The 19,228-nt window shown below is 36.8% G+C and overlaps 1 protein-coding gene across 2 annotated transcripts; it reads left to right on the top strand.

Moving 5' to 3' along the window:
• The first annotated feature begins 7,568 nt into the window (after positions 1-7,568).
• Positions 7,569-18,959, top strand: LOC148844334 (beta-amyrin synthase-like). 2 transcript variants are annotated; one of them, XM_088959827.1, is made up of 19 exons: positions 7,569-7,704; positions 9,263-9,479; positions 11,400-11,585; positions 11,966-12,055; positions 12,143-12,340; positions 12,522-12,606; positions 13,061-13,227; positions 13,400-13,588; positions 13,723-13,836; positions 14,712-14,834; positions 14,931-15,053; positions 15,142-15,240; positions 15,500-15,556; positions 16,255-16,301; positions 16,405-16,548; positions 16,624-16,801; positions 18,111-18,191; positions 18,292-18,375; positions 18,652-18,959. In XM_088959827.1, the coding sequence occupies exons 2-19, from the start codon at positions 9,282-9,284 to the stop codon at positions 18,778-18,780; spliced, it is 2,292 nt and encodes a 763-aa protein (XP_088815953.1). In that variant the 5' UTR covers positions 7,569-7,704; positions 9,263-9,281; the 3' UTR covers positions 18,781-18,959. The 2 variants fall into 2 exon arrangements, with proteins under 2 accessions (XP_088815953.1, XP_088815954.1); XM_088959828.1 differs by having other exon boundaries at positions 7,612-7,704; positions 9,267-9,479.
• Positions 18,960-19,228: the final 269 nt, after the last annotated feature.

The following is a 19,228-nucleotide window of genomic DNA, read 5'->3' as shown; positions in this document are numbered from 1 at the left end:
GTTGTTTGGGTCGAACAGTTGGACCATTCGAACTGGTAACTGGACTCCTGACCAGTTCGGTAAAAACCATGACTGATAGTTTCATTTGCATTGGTATAGATACATGGAACGTAATGTATTAAAAAACGACCTGGAATCAAAACTGTTAAGGAATTATGGCCACCAGTTTCTATGTTCATGGTTAGACCGCCCTGGTTGAACGGTCAAAGACCGTTCTGATAAAAATTAAAAATTAAAAAAATGGCCAAAAATCGTTGAACGGTCAAACGGATCGATAGTTCAACCACCTAGGTCAACAGGCCATTGACTGATCCAGTGGTTTTTGGCTAGGGAACGGGTTTGGGATAAAACAAAACCAGTTGCCTGGATGGTTCCTAGGCTGAACGGTCTGACTGTCTAGGTCAATAACGATTCAAAAACCATGGTGGAACAAACTGAGGGGTGGCTCCATACCTCATCTAGTTTGTTCAATAGAGAGGGAGATTCAATTCTACAACCACTGACTTTGGGAAATGGGGTTATAAGCAAGGTTTTAATAACTGGATTGGACATTGAACTGTTTTGGAGACTGATTCCTGGGTCAAACGGTCTGGCCATCTAGTTCAAACAAACGACTTGTTTTTACTTAAAAAATAAATAATTAAATAAAAATGATAAAAAAACGTTATCCGAGTCGATAGGTCAACAGTTCAATTACCCACGTCAATAAACCGCTGACTAAATGAATAATTTATGGCTTAGGAACGATTTTACGGTGAAATGGGACCAATTGCCTAACCTATTCTCAGATAAACCGGTCCGATCGTCAAGTCCAATCCAATCCAGTTTTTAAAATGATTATTAGTGCGGTGATATGCTTTTCAAACAGCCCCTATGGGAGGATTCGGGCATATCACCAAAATACCTTAAAAAATACACGGAACATGATTCAAAGTATCATACAAATCTGTTTTTGAACCAACCAATATGCTAAATACTAGAAATTAGGGCATGTGAACTTTTGAAGAGTAATACCCTTTCTAAAGATGTCTTGGCATAATTCTTGCAACTTTTAACATATTTCAGCATGTAGAAATATGTTCGAGTGTAAATAAAAACTCTCTTAATTATAAGTTATAATATCTTTCTGTACAAAATAAAAATAAAATTTTCATAACAAAAATATTTTCAAATATTCTGGCTTGAAAAGTTAAACAAATTAAATTAAACGAGATTCAGTCAGCAAATCCAAGTCTTTCAATAGGAGGGGTAAAATTGGCATAATAATTAGACTCTGTCAACCAGACCCAAAGCATCATTCTGTCGTTTTTCACCTCACCAAAAGGGTTTCTTTGGATTGGGAGAAAGGAGAGAAGGATTTCTTTCTATGGATTAAAGTCAGAGCACCACTCTAGGCACATATACCCAACCCAATTAAGGCTTATGGATCAAGGTCAAATATTCTGGCTTGAAAAGTTAAACAAATTAAATTAAATGAGATTCAGTCAGCAAGTCCAAGTCTTTCAATAGGAGGGGTAAAATTGGTAAAAAATTAGACTGTCAACCAGACCCAAAGCATCATTCTGTCCTTTTTCACCTCACCAAAAGGGTTTTTTTCGATTGGGAGAAAGGAGAGAAGGGTTTCTTTATATGGATTAAATTCAGAGCACCACTCTAGGCACATATACCCAACCCAATTAAGGCATATGGATCAAGGTAACGCAGCGTGACGCACTCCATCGGGCGAACAAGCACGGACGATCGAGTTGGCTTCGGTCTTGAAGCCTTATGAAAAAAAACTAGGCGTAGCCTTTGTAGAGAGAGAAAAAGGTGATAAGAAATTCTTGTGTGTTTCATTGAGATCAGAAACTGAAGTATTTATAATACATACGGGTAGACTTGTAGACTAAAATAACTAGGTAATTTAGGCTTGTAAAACAACTAGGAACTTGACTTCTATAACATCTTTGAATTCTTCTTCAATATGCTCTTGACGTCCACCGTCCGATAGCCACCATCATCCGATGCATGTTGGATGTCATAAGGAGTCCTCTCTAGATGTGGGCTGTCACCATTATCCTATGCATGTTGGATGACATAAAGTCTCTCTAGACGTGAGCTGTCACCAGTTGGTTCAGTGGGTCTTGAGCTGGCCCTCCATCATTCTCCCCCACTTGGAAAGAACTCGACCATGAGTCATGATCGGGATATGCAAGTGTCGCTTTTGGTAAATAATGATGAAGATCAACAACATTAAATGTTTTGGAAATATCTATGTGATCTGGCAAGTCCACTATGTAAGTATTGTCATTGATCTTCTTAATAATCTTGTATGGACTGTACTTCCGAGGCTGTAGCTTGCTATGCTTTCCAATAGGCATGCATTCCTTCCTTAAGAACACCATGACTTCATCACCGACGTCAAACACCTGGTACCTGTGATGCCTGCCAACTACGAGTTTATACTTTGCATTGGTCCTTTGAAGTTTCTGTTGTACTTCCTCCTTTACTGACTGAATCTTTCCTGCCAACTGATCTGCTGAAGTATTAAGGGCTAGTACCTTGGGTAGCTTCACCAAGTCCAACGCATGGTTAGTGACTTTCATATAAACAATAGAAAATGAAGATCTACTTGTAGAGCTATGAACTACATTGTTGTAGGCAAACTCTGCTTAAGCAATGGCAAAGTCCCATTGCTTCGGCCTCTCTCTACAAATACTGCAGATCAGGTTACCCAGAGTTTGATTTACCACTTTTATCTGGCCATCGGTCTGTGGATGAGTTGTATTGCTGAAATTTAATGATGAGTCAAATAGCCTCCACAAGGTCATCCAAAAGTGACTTAGGAACCTCGTATTTTGGTCCGACGTAATGATCTTAGGTACCCCATGTAGATGGACAATCTATCTGAAGAATAGTTTGGATGTTGCTATTGCATCCGCAGTCTTCTTGAATGGGAGGAAATGTGCCATCTTGGAAAACTGGTCAACAACCACAAATATGGAGTCCATGTTTCTTGGAGTCTTCGACAAACCCAGCACAAAATCTATAGACAAGTCTTCCTAGATAGCAGTAGGAACTGTTAAAGGCATGTAATGACCAGTATTTTGGGCCTGTCCCTTAGCTGTCTGACATATATAGCACCTACTCAGGATAGTGGTCACATCTCTTCTCAGTTTAGGCCAGTAGTAACGCCCCTTGACAGCCTCAATCATCTTGTCCCTCCCAAGGTGTCTTGCCAAGCCGCCTCCATGCAAATCCCTAATGGTTTTCTCACGAAGGGAGATGCAAGGAATGCACAGTTGGTCTCCCTTCATAAGAAATCCATCATGTACATAGAAATCACCCGCTGGCTGCCGATTCATGTACTTTTCCCAAACCTGCACGAAGTTTTCATCCTGGGTGTATAGATTTTTCAAACATTCAAAACCCACAATTTCGATACTGAGAGTCTTAATTAGGGCCACACGTCTGCTCAAAGCATCGGCCACTGTGTTCTGTTGTCCAGCCTTATACACAATTTTGTAAGGAGATTTGTCAATAAAAGCAGAACACCTTGCATGCAGATCACTCCTTAACTATTTTTGCTTACTTAAATAATTAAGAGCTTGATGGTCAATGTAAAGGACAAATTCTTTAGCAATTAAATAGTGTTCTCAGGTCTTTAATGCTCTTACAACAGCATAAAATTCTTTATCATAAGTGGACCAATTTTTCCTAGCTTCATATAACTTTTCACTAAAGAAGGCAACTGGTCTCTTTTCTTGTGATAACACAGCCCCTATGCCCACTCCACTAGCATAACACTCAACCTCAAATAATTTGTCAAAGCTTGGTAGTGCTAAGACAGGAGCAGTGCATAACTTCTCTTTTATGAGAGCAAAACTTTGCTCTTGTTTCTTTCCCCACTAAAATTTACCCTTTTTCAAACACTCAGTGATAGGAGTTACAATACTACTAAAGTGTTTGATAAACCGCCTATAGAAAGTTGCTAACCCATGGAAACGCCTTACGTCGGTGACGTTTGTTGGGGTTGGCCACTCCTTAATGGCTCGCACTTTCTCCTCATCCACTTTAATTTCTTCCTTACATATAATGAAACCCAAGAACAATAAACTATCGCTCATAAAAGTACACTTCTTTAAATTAGCATATAGTTTATTTTCCCTTAACGCATTCAATACCCCTCGAATATGTCCTATGTGCTCATCAACAGACTTGCTATAAATCAAGATATCATCAAAATATACCACAACAAATTTACCAATGAAAGGGTGTAGTACCTGATTCATTAGTCTCATGAAAGTGCTTGGTGCGTTAGTTAGTCCAAAAGGTATGACTAACCACTCAAACAATCCATCTCATGTCTTGAAAGCGGTCTTCCATTTGTCTCCGGGACAGATACTGATCTGATGATAACCACTCCTGAGATCGATCTTGGAAAAGACCACAGTCCCATCAAGTTGATCAAGCATGTCATCCAGCCTAGGAATGGGAAACTTATAGCCAATAGTGATCTTGTTGATTGCTTTACTGTCAACACATATCCTCCAACTCCCATCTTTCTTTGGTGTTAATAATGCTGGTACCACACAAGGACTCATGCTTACTTGGATGTGCCCCTTTTTCAACAGTTCCTCTACCTTCTCCCGTAAAATCCCACTCTTTAGGACTCATTCTGTAGTGTGAAAAATTAGGTAGGTTTGCATCAGGAACAAAATCAATGTGGTGCTGAATGTCTCGCATGGGTGGAAGCTCATTAGGTAACTTGTCAGGAACTACATCACGAAACTCGTCGAGCAGTCCCTGTATTTCCATTGGGATTTTGTTCTCCCCTAGTGGTTCTCTCATGCTCTCCCCTTTTATAACCAGTAAGTGGATCTCGCGGGTATCCTTACATTCCCTTACAAATTCAGAGTGGCGAGTGTTATGGTAAGAAAATTCCTCTCCTCTGCCTTTGAAGCCTTGGTTTGGTTCTTTTCTGCCATAGGTAATAGTGTATAGCGCACACCCTCTTTCTCGAGCTGGTATGTGTTCTTCCTACCCATGCGTTTGGTATCTGCATCAAACTGCCATGGCCTACCAAGCAAAATATGGCAAGCATCCATATCCACAATATCACAATAAACCTCATCATTATACTTACCAATAGAGAAAGGAACCTTGCAGTGTTCCTCCACACGTACGCCCCCGACTTCTTTGATCGAACCAATTGTGTAAGGGTTCGGGTGTTTCTCAGGAATTAGTTGTAGTTTCTGTACCACATCACTACTGATAATATTTTATTGACTACCGCTATCAATAATTAATTCAAATAACTGACCCTGTACTGTGGACCTAGTGCAAAACAGTCGGTGTCGTTGCATGGCATCTTTACTTCTCTAAGATAGCATTAGCTTCCTCACAACACACGTGTACTCTTCTGCTCATAAGTACCTTCTTCGTCTTCTCCACTGGGTCCACAATATACTTCGTCATCGCCAACTTCTTCCTCATCCCTCTCCACCATGTAAACTGCCTTTCTTTTGGGGCAACCACTAGACCTATGGCCAACTTCATTGCACTTGAAGCACTTAAAAGGAGTAGGTTTTTCATAGGGATTCATGGATTTAGGAGGGTTTGAAGTATTACCTCGAGTGTTTCCTCCCGTGATGGCCTTACTGGTGTTAGCTATATTAGGCGGGTGGGAGGGTTGTACTCCTTGGGTTGGCTTGCCCTTGTCGACTGCTGTCGGCCTGTTATCGTTCCCACTATACCGTAGGATAATTATCGCTTTCCGACAACTGGTTCCTTTCAGCCAATCTCAGAAATTCTGAGGTGTACTCGTTCACACTTCTTGTTCCCTGCCCACACCGTTGGTACGACTCAAACATATATTGCTCATAATCAGGAGGCAAAAACCTACCTCTTATTAATTGCTTCATACGTCTCCATGTTCGAACTGGACCTCTTCTTTCTCTGATCCGAGTCTCCCTCATTCGTTCCCACTAGACAGATGCTCCTCCCCTCAATCAAAAAGCTACTAATTTCACCCTTCTTTCTTCCAGGATCTCCATATACTCAAAGAAACGGTCGACCTCGGTGATCCAATCTAGAAGTCCCTCTATATCTAGATCTCCACTAAAAGTAGGGATATCCAACTTGAGTTTAAATTCATCATCATTCCAATGGCGATTAAAATTTCTAGGATTTCGCCAATTCCTACCGGTCCTACCATCACTGGGAATAACCGGAGCTATGCCGAATTCTAGCTCGTCGTCGCTATCATCATCAATAATAGGGTTCCGAGGTATAGGATCAATGTTTGGCCTATCGTGGTCATCTCCTCCGGCTTGGTGCAATGCGTTATCCCTATTCCTTGGAATATCCTCCTACAACAAAGTTCGTAGTTGTCCAGCAATCTTTGCCAACTGTTGCTCAATGTTATGGGTGATTGTTCGTTGCTCTTCGATTGCTCTTCAAATAGCTTGTAACCCCTGACCTCCGTCATGGGGTTGGTTGCGACTGCTACCGTCTTGGTTGGCCATCTGACTGGGTGAACTCCCACTCTGATACCACCTGACGCAGCGTGACGCACTCGACCGGGCGAACAAGCACTAAACGATCGAGTCGGCTTCGGTCTTGAAGCCTCACGAAAAAAAAAACTAGGCGTAGCCTTAGTAGAGAGAGAAAAAGGTGATATGAAATTCTTATGTGTCTCATTGAGCTCAGAAACTGAAGTATTTATAATACATACGGGTAGACTTGTAGACTAAAATAACTAGGTAATTTAGGCTTGTAAAACAACTAGGAAATTGACTTCTAAAACATCTTCGAATTCTTTTGCAGTATGCGCTTGACGTCCACCGTTCGATAGCCACCATCATCCGATGCATGTTGGATGTCATAAGGAGTCCTCTCTAGACGTGAGCTGTTGCCATTATCCTATGCATGTTGGATGACATAAGGTCTTTCTAGATGTGAGCTGTCGCCGGTTGGTTCGGTGGGTCTTGAGCTGGCCCTCCATCACAAGGTCAAATATTTTGGCTTGAAAAGTTAAACAAATTAAATTAAATGAGATTCAGTCAGCAAGTCCAAGTCTTTTAATAGGAGGGGTAAAATTGGCATAAAAATTAAACTCTATCAACCAGACCCAAAGCATCATTCTGTCATTTTTCACCTCACCAAAAGGGTTTCTTTCGATTGGGAGAAAGGAGAGAAGGGTTTCTTTCTATGGATTAAAGTCAGAGCACCACTCTAGGCACATATACCCAACCCAATTAAGGCTTATGGATCAAGGCTGCAGGCTTGCAACTTAACCCGACCCGCTCACATCTCAACTTTACTGCTATTAAACTACTCTAAGGCCGTGGAATGCAAATTAATGTAGAATCTGTAGGAGTCAAAGGAATGGGATAATGACTCCAGAGAGAAAGAGAAGGCACTTTTCTGACTCTGACCCATCAATTGACGTAAATATACCGGCAAATTGAACATCTTATCCGAATTAATTGTAATAGAAACTAATAAATTAATACTAATTATTCCAATCATATTCATAGAATCATTTTCACACACACGTACACTTAGTCATACCCCATGCCCATTCATTCAGAACTGCGACTATATAAGTTGGTGAATCTCTTCTTTCTCCCCACTACTCTGCTTGGTTCCAAGTTTTTCTCAGTTCCGAACAGACTGTCGAATCCAACAAATTAAAGGGCTTTCCGAATTCTGATCTCTCTGGTAAGTTGTTTCGTTAATCTATATATTGTCTAACCTTAATTTTCCTTTGTGCTAGTTCATTTTCCTTCTATATATTTCAATCATCTAGCTTTCGGCCCACCGCTAAGATGTTTAACGGCCGGCTGATGGGGATAAAAGTAACAGAAATGGATGTGGGTAGAGACGTGGATAAGAATCGAGTTTATCATGAGTTTTTTCGAATTCAATTCATCAAAAGTTCAATTTGGTTTGGTTTAAATCGAGTTTTGAGTTATGTAGGTTAGTTTGTTAATTGAAACAAATTAAATATATTTGCTGAGGTTTGTGAGACTTAATGAGCTTATATTATATATAATATTTTTAATTTCTGTATATAATAAAAAATAATATTTTATATGTTTAATTTTTAATTTTGTATATGAAGTTTAGTAAATTATTGAGCTCGAACTGAGTGAAACTCAAACATAGCAGCTTTTCAGTTGAGCAAAATTCGAGTTCATGTCTCTAATTCAAATTTAACTCCTTTCAAATTCAAGCCTAAAGTTTTTCTGCGGAATCAAGCCAAGCCAAATATCTGTTTGAATAGCCAAATATTCACCCCTAAATGTGGGATTCACAGGCTTTTCCAACGCCAAGAGCCTGTTCCTTTTCTTCCAATTTTGAGGGAAACAGGAAGAATTAATGATTAATTTCAAGAAGTAAAATGGGTACAAAACTAATTTCTTGTTTTGCACACACACATACAAGCATAGAGAAATATTTCCGTGTTTTCTTTTCCCTTACCGGGAGTATGAGTAAGAAATGAATTATTATTTTCTGCTTCCACAGATTCGTCTTTCATGTAACAGAAAATTAATCATGGGAAATGTTTGCCTGTTTGGAGTGATATCAAATGCTTTAGAGATCTCAATACATGAGCCTTTCTTCACTTCTCATGAGAGAGAATAATATATTATTTACAGCATGTTCTTCAATTCTCTCTCTCTCTTCCCTTCCCTCTCCCCGATTTTTGGGTAAATTATCAAAACATCCTTTTGTTCTATAAGGTCTAGAGATATAAACGGATCGAATTTGAATCGAATCAGGAAATATCTGAATTTGAATTCGAATTCTATTCGATATCCGACGGATATTGAAAATTAATATCCGAATTTAAATCCAATTAAATATCCCATATCAAACCTAATACATTTTATTCTTATCTATTTCCGTCATATAGATCATTTTACCTGAAAGTCAATTGTGCAACACTTATTCTAAGCCTATTTTCAACTTTCTGAGTTTTTACCAAACACAGCTTTACAGTGATCCAGGCTCCTCACTTCCAAATGGGCACTTAATCTACTTGCAATAGTATCATTAGAATCCCCTCCATCCATGGTTTGTTTTATAAGTTCAGTTAACGTTCTGTTTGGAAAGAGTACAAATATTAAATATGTACACTGCAAAGGTATAAAAATATCGTATACAAAGTTTTGTAGTGAATATATTTGTATTTACACACTTCCCAAATCGATCATAATTAAAAAAAAAATTAATACTATTTGTTTCATAATATGGGTTGTGATCACTGATCAAGATAGAGAAAGTGAGCTACCATGTGGAGGCTTAAGATTGCCCAAGGAGGTGGCCCCTACATGTACAGCACCAACAACTACGTTGGGCGACAGATTTGGGAGTTCAACCCCGACTATGGTACATCAGAGGAGCGTGCCCAGGTTGAAAAGGCTCGTGATGAATTCACCAAGAACCGTCACTGTGTCAAGCCCAGCGGTGATGTTCTTTTGCGTTTGCAGGTAGTACTGTCTCTCTATCTATATCTATCTATCTACCTAGATCATTCACAGTCCACATATCGATTATATTCTCACACTTTAGTCATCCACATCTCTACTCTTTGCAAGCATTTCAGAGCAAGGTTTGCATCAGTTAACAGATGTGACCAATTCTTAAATGGTTCAAAATAAATTAAAACAAGGACTCATTAGCAATGCAAAAAAAATATCAATCACCCGGTAAATGAATCGGTCAATTCTGTCTTAAATGCAGTTCCTTGTCGGTCATGGATTACTTATCAGGTTATTATTATCAAACGAGACTCATTAAGAGTTTACATCTATTAAGCTAGATGGTTCAAAAAAAATTAAAACAAGGACTCATTAGCAATGCAAAAAAAAATATCAATCACCCGGTAAATGTATCGGTCAAATTCTGTCTTAAATGCAGTTCCTTGTAGGTCATTGATTATTTATCAAGTTATTATTATCTAACAGGACCCATTAAGAGTTAACATCTATTAAGCTAGATGATAGGATTTGAGTAGGGCTGGTAATATTATTTGATATGATACCTTATCATTATTTGAAGATAACATTAAGTTTGTGAGTTTAGGTTACCTTAATCATATAAGTGCCAACTCTTTCAATATGATTAATAAATATGTTAATTTCAGATTGGCCCACTTAATTCAAAGATGACCCGTCCTTTATGATCCAAAGATTTAAATTTTAAATCATGTATGTATGTTAATATTTCAACGCAATACAATTTTTGTAGGTATGATATTGAATGGTTTTTATGAATTTATTTAGGTAATCAATTATTAAATATTTATTTTATTATTTAAATAGGTTAATTTAAACATGTTGATTGTGTTGATTTTGTATTAATTCAGGTTACACATATAAGTGTTAAACATGTTAATTGTATTAATTTGTGTTATGTGGGTCATGTCATGTTACAAATTTGAAAAAAAAAATTATATTTTGTATTATTATATATGTATTTGAGTCGTACATATTGTATTTGTACTCCTTCCAAACTGAGCCTAAGGTGAAGCTTGGAAGTACCAATACAAATATATTTAGTTCAAATGCATAAAATAATACAAAATACAAGGTTTTGTATTCTATAAATTTGTATTTATACTCTTAAAATAATACAAAATATAAATATTTTGTAATGATTTATTTAATTAATTGACCTTCCATTAAGATCTGTTTGTATTGTCGTTTAGAAATGACTATCAAAATGACCACCTAAACCAAGTGAAAAATGTCGGAGGGATTGGGCCTATATATGGTTGCTTTTTTTTTCTAAATGTACCTATATAAAACATCATTTAACTTTTAGAAAGAAATCTCAATCTCTCTCTCACACACAACAGAGCTTGGCTTGAGCTATAATAAGTCAAGTGCATGTGGTTGGGCTTCAAGTTTCGGGTAGTTGCCATTTTTTGAGCTCCATATTTTGTCTGATAACAACAAATTTAATTTAGTTTAAATAGCATACTCCCTAATTAACTTAATAATTAAAAGAGTTTGTCTACATTTCATCAGGAGTCAGAACAGTATTTCCACTTTTATTTTTCTTTTGATTGAATTTGTTCAATGTTATGGTGTAAATCATCATTTTTCACTTCCGTATTAACTTGATTGCAGGGTGTTTTAGTAAATGCAAACTAGAGTAAGTTTTACTAAACATATAAGTGAAACTATAGGGAGTGTTTTATGGGCATATATACCACTAATCACATAAGGTGGGTGTGTGGGCCTTTAGAGAAAGACCCAATACTCATCGCTACCCTTTACTCATGAATCGTGATAGAAACCTTGACAGGTGCTCAGGACCTTTGAATTTAATGATTTCATCAGAGAGCTCTAGCTCCATATGTGATAATGAAGATATTATATATATATATATTTATTGTTCTACAGCTCTTGAAAGAGAACAACTTCATTCAAACTATACCACCAGTCCGAATTGGAGAGAATGAGGAGATAAGCTATGAGGCTGCTACTGCTGCACTGAAGAGGGCCGTGCAGTTTCATTCGGCACTCCAAGCAAGCGATGGCCATTGGCCAGCTGAAAATTCGGGTTGTCCCTTCTTCCTACCTCCAATGGTAAGTTTAATATTCAACATGGTCTATTGTGCCCCTGGGCCCAGAACTCGCATCACCTGCCAATAAAACAGGTTCCAATCCTCTACCAATATAATCTTACACTTCACATATCAGGTCCCATTTTTATAGTGGGTCCCAGTCTCATAATGAGACGTACGGTGTTAGGTTCAAGTGGTGGATCGCCATCACCTCTATTAAAATTAATGAAATTTCTAGTACAAGGTATGAGTGAGCCTCTCCTTGTCCACCCTTCAAGTCCGATAAGCTTTGGCGTGAGGGGATATATCCTTACAGTTAAAGCTTTTATGTTGAAGAGTTCATTGGGAAAGTAATAACAGATAAATCTTTTAACAGTAAAAAAATATTACTTAATAACGCAGGTCATGTGTTTATACATCACCGGAGATCTCAACAAAGTTCTTACTGAGGAATATCGCAAGGAGATTCTTCGTTATATATACAATCATCAGGTATATATATGAAGCAGAATTGAAACTTGGAATATATGAAACTTGATGACTTTTATATATAACTGAAGACTCCTGCTACTATTGCAGAATGAAGATGGAGGATGGGGACTACACATAGAGGGCCATAGCATCATGTTTTCTACAGTTCTGAACTACATTTCTATGAGGATTCTGGGAGAAGGGCCTGAAGGAGGCCGAGACAGGGCTGTTCCCAGAGCGCGCAAATGGATTCACGACCATGGTGGTGCAACCTCAATTCCCTCTTGGGGAAAGACTTGGCTCTCGGTAGCTAGCTTGGACCATATATACATATATATACCATCTCTATAATAATACATTTGGCTCCTAACAATTTCTTTGATTATTAGCTTTGTGACTGTCGATTGATCTGGTTTCAAATTCATATTCAGCCTGATCAACTCTTGTTTTGGTTATGGTTTATATGGGTACTGTTTCTTTAATGTAGATATTTGGAGTATATGAATGGGAAGGCAGCAACCCTATGCCCCCAGAGTTTTGGCTTCTTCCATCATTCTTCCCTTTAAGCCCAGGTTTGCATCAATTTCTCAACCAATCAGTTCCTTAATTCCAGTACAGAAGCTTAATTTAGGTGCTATTTCACAAGTCTTTTAACAGCCCAGATGGCTAAAAGAGGTACTGAACTGTTGGGGTCTTGTCTTGATCAATACTGTTTGGTAAATATTCTGGTCTACGGCAGTCTATTGAATTGTTAAATGAAAGAGTTTTGGCCATCTTGTGCTTTCACCAGCGTTCTAGGATGCGGGTAATTCCTGTCTCAAATTGCCAAATGGAAAAAAAAAAAAAAAAAAAAAAAAAAAGTCCAAATTTGGTCCTCCGAGCATTGAAAAGCCCAAAAACTACACAGAAAGACCTGCCAAATGCCCCCTTGGTTTCTTCTATTTAAATTTTTGGGATCTTGGTCATTTAATATCTAGTTCTCACCTCTGTATACATACATCATCTTTCTTGGAATTTACAATACAGAAAAGCTATGGTGCTACTGTCGCATGACTTACATGCCCATGTGCTACTTATATGGAAAGAGGTTCGTGGGTCCCATCACACCTCTCATTCTTCAACTAAGGGAAGAGATTCACACTCAACCTTACCATAAAATAAAATGGAGTAGAACCCGCCATATGTGTGCAAAGGTTGGTTAGATTTACAGCAATGCTTGTTCTCTTAGATTGAGTTTGGTTTGTAAAGGTTTTCTTATCCTTCCCTTCCTTTCCCTACCTTTTTCTTCAAACCAAACATAGCCTTAGTATAGACTTAAGTTGCATTGTTATAAGCAATTACATAAATAATAAATTGTGATTGCAGGAGGATTTGTACTACCCTCATCCCTTCATACAGGACTTACTGTGGGATACTCTTTACATTCTTACTGAGCCTCTTCTAACGCGTTGGCCCTTCAACAAATTGAGGGAGAGGGCCCTGAAACAAACAATGAAACACATCCACTATGAAGATGAAAACAGTCGATACATTACCATTGGATGTGTAGAGAAGGTGATAATGAAACAAACATTAATAGCAAAATGTTGCAAATCTCAATGTTACACTTATATCACCTCTGTTCAGTTTATCTGTGGTATTTATACTGAGTCTGTTGTCTAATGCTTACTTGAATTGAACTGGCACAGCCATTGTTCATGCTTGCTTGTTGGGTAGAAGACCCAAATGGGGATGCATACAAATACCATCTTGAAAGGATTCCGGATTACATATGGGTTGCTGAAGATGGAATGAAGATGCAGGTTTGTGAACATCTATTTTATAAATTTTCATGGTTCTAGGTTGAAGATGAAACAACATAAAGGACAGTATATTGGAGGTGTTTTAAATTTAAGTGTTTCTGATTTTACTAGTTCACTTTTGTGCTTCACAAGCTTTCAAACTGTTTCAGATATATCTCTTTTTAAAGCTCTTCACTAAGAAAGGGGACTGAAGAGCTGGAATCTCTTGTGATTTGGGTCTTACTTCTTGGCTTTCTCCCACATTACCTTCGAAGATGACTTTAAGAGACATAGTTTTTGAAGAGCTTTAATTATCTAGATCTAGGACCATACTATGTGCATCTTCAATTTGAGCCAACAATTTTGGTCTTCACATTCTCTATATCCTTGGTGCAGAAACCAATAGTAATCTGCCACGCCAGCCACCTGTCTATCCCCATTTCAAAATCCAAGCGATTTTCTCCAGTTAGTGTGGCAGAATTCTATTGGTTGGTGTAGATGGTATGCAGAGGATTGGATTAGCACCATTGGGCTTGGATTAACACAGATATCGTTCCCAGCAAAATTAGTTTCATTGGTTAGAAGTTCAACTTTCGGTTTAAAAATTTATGATCAATCTCCTTGCTCTATCCCCTGTGATGAGAGTGTAATCCATGTGTATGCCTTCAAATATGTTACAATCATATTATTCAACCTTAAAATAAGTTTTACTTTGTATAAAATCATAGGCATTTCAGTTATTAAGTATCTGATCGATGTTTTATTAGTTCTCCAGAGCGAAACAGGATTATCTATTGCAAGAATTTTACAAGTTGGGAATAAATGGAAATAACTTCTGAATGCTCAAACTTAGAAAGAAGGCAACTAAAGTATTCCAATCATTCAATTAATTTCAGAGTTATGGCAGTCAATTGTGGGATACTAGTTTTGCACTTCAAGCTATAATGGCAAGTAATCTCTCTTTCGATGAAATCGGGCTTTGTCTTCAGAAAGGACACGACTACCTTAAAAATTCACAGGTTTAACTCTAACATCCAAAATCATTTCCTAATTACAACTATCTACTCTACTTTTCTTCGTTCTAATTGCTTTCATATATATCACTTTTAACTAAGGTTCGAGAGAACCCATCTGGTGACTTTAAAAGAATGTTTCGTCACATCTCAAAAGGATCATGGACGTTTTCAGATCGAGACCATGGGTGGCAGATCTCAGATTGCACAGCAGAAGCACTAAAGGTAATTAGGTCATCAAATCCATCACTATGTACAATTTAGCCATATTCTAATGGTTTGTAATAACTGTCTTTGATCTATTGTTTTATAGGCTTGCCTCATGCTTTCACTAATGCCACCAGAAATTGTTGGTGAGAAAATGGAAAAAGAGTGTTTGTTTGATACAGTGAATGTTCTCCTTTCCCTACAAGTAAGAATTTAAGTCATCATGGTAATCTATTTTAGTTATCAACAGTTAAACTACATTGACTTTGGATGAATTATTTGCACCATACTTTCTGTTAAATACATTTACACAGACAAGCCTTTTTTTTTTTGTCCCATATCTCTCTGTTACAAGAAAATATTGAAAATTTCTAGAATGTTAAAAAATTATAACAAGAAAATACCCCTATTTTCTTTGCTATAATGGAATGTAGCACTGATGTCAATAAATTATTCAATTGCAGAGTCAGAATGGCGGTTTAGCATGCTGGGAACCAGCTAGATCAGAAAATTGGTTGGAGGTAAGCTTCTTTGATTTTTAACTTCTGTTATGCAAGATAATTCAAATATCATTGGTCCATAAGCTGACAACTCAGTTTCTCTTTTCCATTACTAAGGATGATTGAATAATAAATTATAATAACCATGCAAAGAAAAACCATATATACATAGAATAGATAACTATAGTAATTTGATTAATCTCTCCAAGACCTCATAATTGAACCCTATCAAGTGTTACATGAGTGATATCCCCTCAATGGACTAGAAAATTAATTACATAGGTTGGATGGATTTCCTCACAAAGGAATACATTTAAAGAGTTAATCATGACAATAAGGTTCCCCAATTGAACTAGCTAGTTGGAACTTCCCCAAATAAACCTGCCTATTTCTACCATATGGATGGATTTATGGCCAATCCAGACAATCTATCAAATAGGGGATCAACCACATTGGGTTGGCTATATGTTCAATCCCTCAATCCATTCCTCTACCTTCTCTGTATTGAAGGTTTTCAAAAATAGCATTAATAGTTCATAGTGTGAGATTTTGATTGTTCATTTAAGGAAGCTTACCAAAGCACACAAATAACAGACCCTTGAGAGAACATTTTTTGCTTTTTCTTGATCATACAAACAATTAGAAAAATTTCGGACATATTTGTTAAATAACAGACCCTTACTATGTATTTATTGAAATTCCTTTTCATTTCTTTTCAGCTATTCAATCCTACTGAGTTTTTCTCAAACATTGTTATCGAGCATGAGTATGTTTTTCTTCTATTTCTTTTTATTCTTCACATCAATCTATTGTCCCTTTTTTCTACACTGTGCATAATTTCCTTAAGATTAACAAATTTGGTGTTCTAGGTATATCGAATGTACTGCATCGGCAATCCAAGCTCTAGTATTGTTCAAGAAGTTGTATCCCAACCATAGAAAGAAAGAAGTAGAAAGTTTTATCACAAAATCAGTGCATTATATTGAACAAATACAAATGCCCAACGGTTCATGGTATACCAACTCTGTTTCTATGCATAAAAGAATATTGTTTTAGATTAATGTAACCTGACATGAAATATACAACAGGTATGGAAATTGGGGAATTTGTTTCATCTATAGTGCATGGTTTGCACTTGGAGGACTAGCTGCAGTAGGGAAGACCTATGACAACTGTCCAACAGTTCGTAAATGTGTTGATTTTCTGTTATCAACACAAAAGGAATCTGGTGGCTGGGGAGAGAGTTATCTTTCATGCCCAAACGTGGTATATATTTACCTAAATATGTCAATGTTTTTATTTCTTGAATGAATTTTAAACTTCTTCTTTAATGAAATCTATCAAAATTTTCATTAGTGCCCTAATATTTTGAAAGCTTTAATACTTTTCTGATATTATGACAGCTAGTGATTGATATAGGGCCTATTTGGCATGTCTTTTCATGCGGTTTTTTGGTTGTTTATAAGCCGGGCAAACCGATTTTTGGTCTATTTCCATTTGGCTAGCGGACGATCTAGCCACCAAAAGCATGAGTGCTAAAAAGACGTGGAAAGCCCATTTTGGGGATTTCGAGAAGCTTTAAATGAAGCTTTTCGTGTCTTCCATGTTTTATTCTTGCACGGAAAGACACGGAAAAACGCACAGAAAGATGTGCATCTAACAAATGTAATTTAAGCTAATGAGATTTTCATGCAAAAGCTCAATGCATCTTTTTACTAACCCAAAAAGATGTGCCAAACAGGCCTATAATTTCTTTTAAAGAATAAGATAGAATTAAAGTTACACTTAGAAAATATTATATTCACTGCTTTTTCCAATATCTTTCTCCTTTTCCTCTTTACACATTTTGTAAACAGTATTAGATTAATAAGTCTAAGACTTTGATTACTAGAAACCAAACTGATTCATATGATCAAAATAATCTATCTTAAATAATGTATTTTAAACCCTTTATAATATTACACCCTACAACAATGCTTTAAAGACAAAACGTTGATATTCTTAGTGAGAGATGATACTGAAAACTGAGAAAGTGTAAGGAAAACCGAAACAAATAGTTTCTCTTTAAGAATTCAAAGCCCAAAAATTGACTTATAATAAAACTTTTAAAAGAAAAATGCAAATTTCGTTTCCACATAGACCACTACTTTCTATTTACTTTTTTCTGGCTGTGAATGGGTTAGACAGACCCAAATGAACCAAATTGAACTGACTTATACATCCCAATTATAATTGGGTAGGGGTTGGTTTTGGTTGTCTCAATAGGGTCTGGTTTAGAATTGGTTTTACATGTTTATTTATTGGGTCAGGCGCAAGTCAACCTTGACCCGGCCCAGACCAAACCCAAACCATTGACACACCATTCATGAATGACATATTTGGCTAACAACAGTGCAAGGAAAGTAAACCAAGCCCCAACAATGTAACAATGTTGGAGCCATTTTTCCAACAATGTTTATTATAAGTACCCAGACAATTAATAATGAATATTACAGTAAAAAATTAAATATATAGCAGACACAGATTTTGATATTCTTTTTCATCTATACTTGTTTAACTACGCTTGATCAAACAGGAATACACTCCTCTAAAAGGTGGAAAAACAAATTTAGTGCAAACAGCATGGGCATTGATGGGTCTCATTCATGCTGGACAGGTCTCATTCATATAAGTTTTTTTTTTTCCTGCAAATTCTTTAAAATGCATTGTGTTTCTTTTTTCAAATATAAATATATTTTGTTTTCTCATGTAACCAGGCTGAAAGAGATGCAACCTCTCTACATCGTGCAGCAAAACTATTAATTAATTCACAAATGGAAAATGGTGATTTTCCTCAAGAGGTAAGAGATAACCAACTTTTCTATGATGATTTGAGGTTTGGGGCTAAAATAGATGATCAAGTCATGTTAAGTACAACATAATTTTGGAACTATATTTCTGTGTAATTGCATTTCATTCCATGTGAAAGGGGTGGTGAAATTATGTAGCAAAAAGTAAAAACTAAATATTTTAGGTTAAAATGTTTCCTGCTGCCAATTTTAAGATGAGAAAAACAAGTCATAATTGTCTCTATTTTACTTCCAATGTTTTCTAAATAGTTTAGTTGTTTACTACAGGAAATTACAGGAGTCTTCTTGAAGAACTGTATGATACACTATGCAGCATATAGAAACATATTTCCACTGTGGGCACTTGGAGAATATAGAGCACGGGTTCTAAAACCTTCCAAAAACCTCAAAAATTAAGTCCTAAATATTATACTGCATCTTTATTTCTATTTAAATAAAGTGATGATAATCTTCTCCTTTTGCTCTCATCTTCTTTCTCAAAATTATTGTACCCTATGTTTGGGGTTTTATAATAAGGCCAATGGATTTGAATGATGTTCATCTATAAATCTAGTTGATAAATTAGTTCTTTACCATCTTTGACTTGATTTATTAAATCCTTCTACATTCCTGTTTCTCTGCTACTAATGCAAATATTTATAGGAACCAAATATCAAATGTCATAAATCGAGAACAAATGGCATCAAGCTCCTCCTAATTCAGGGTCTCGGAAGCTAGGAAAAGATGTAACAAATAAGAATTACATGATTTAGGTTTAGTATATGTTTGGAAGCACCGTTTTTTAAGAAAACGGTGTCTTTTTTTTGTTTGGAAACATTGCTGCTAGGTAGGGCATTTCCTGGAG

The sequence above is a fragment of the Nelumbo lutea genome, chromosome 8, assembly GCF_056320005.1.
Source record: "Nelumbo lutea isolate HS-2025 chromosome 8, American lotus-T2T, whole genome shotgun sequence".
In the NCBI taxonomy this organism is placed as follows: Eukaryota; Viridiplantae; Streptophyta; class Magnoliopsida; order Proteales; family Nelumbonaceae; genus Nelumbo; species Nelumbo lutea.
This window is presented reverse-complemented; position numbering and strand designations above follow the sequence as displayed.

Coding starts and splice junctions, on each gene's coding strand:
- LOC148844334 (XM_088959827.1), top strand. CDS start 9,282: ATGTGGAGGCTTAAGATTGCCCAAGGAGGTGGCCCCTACATGTACAGC. Junction 12,607..13,060: donor ATTCTTCCCTTTAAGCCCAG/GTTTGCATCAAT, acceptor TTTACAATACAG/AAAAGCTATGGTGCTACTGT. Junction 16,549..16,623: donor CAAATGCCCAACGGTTCATG/GTATACCAACTC, acceptor AATATACAACAG/GTATGGAAATTGGGGAATTT.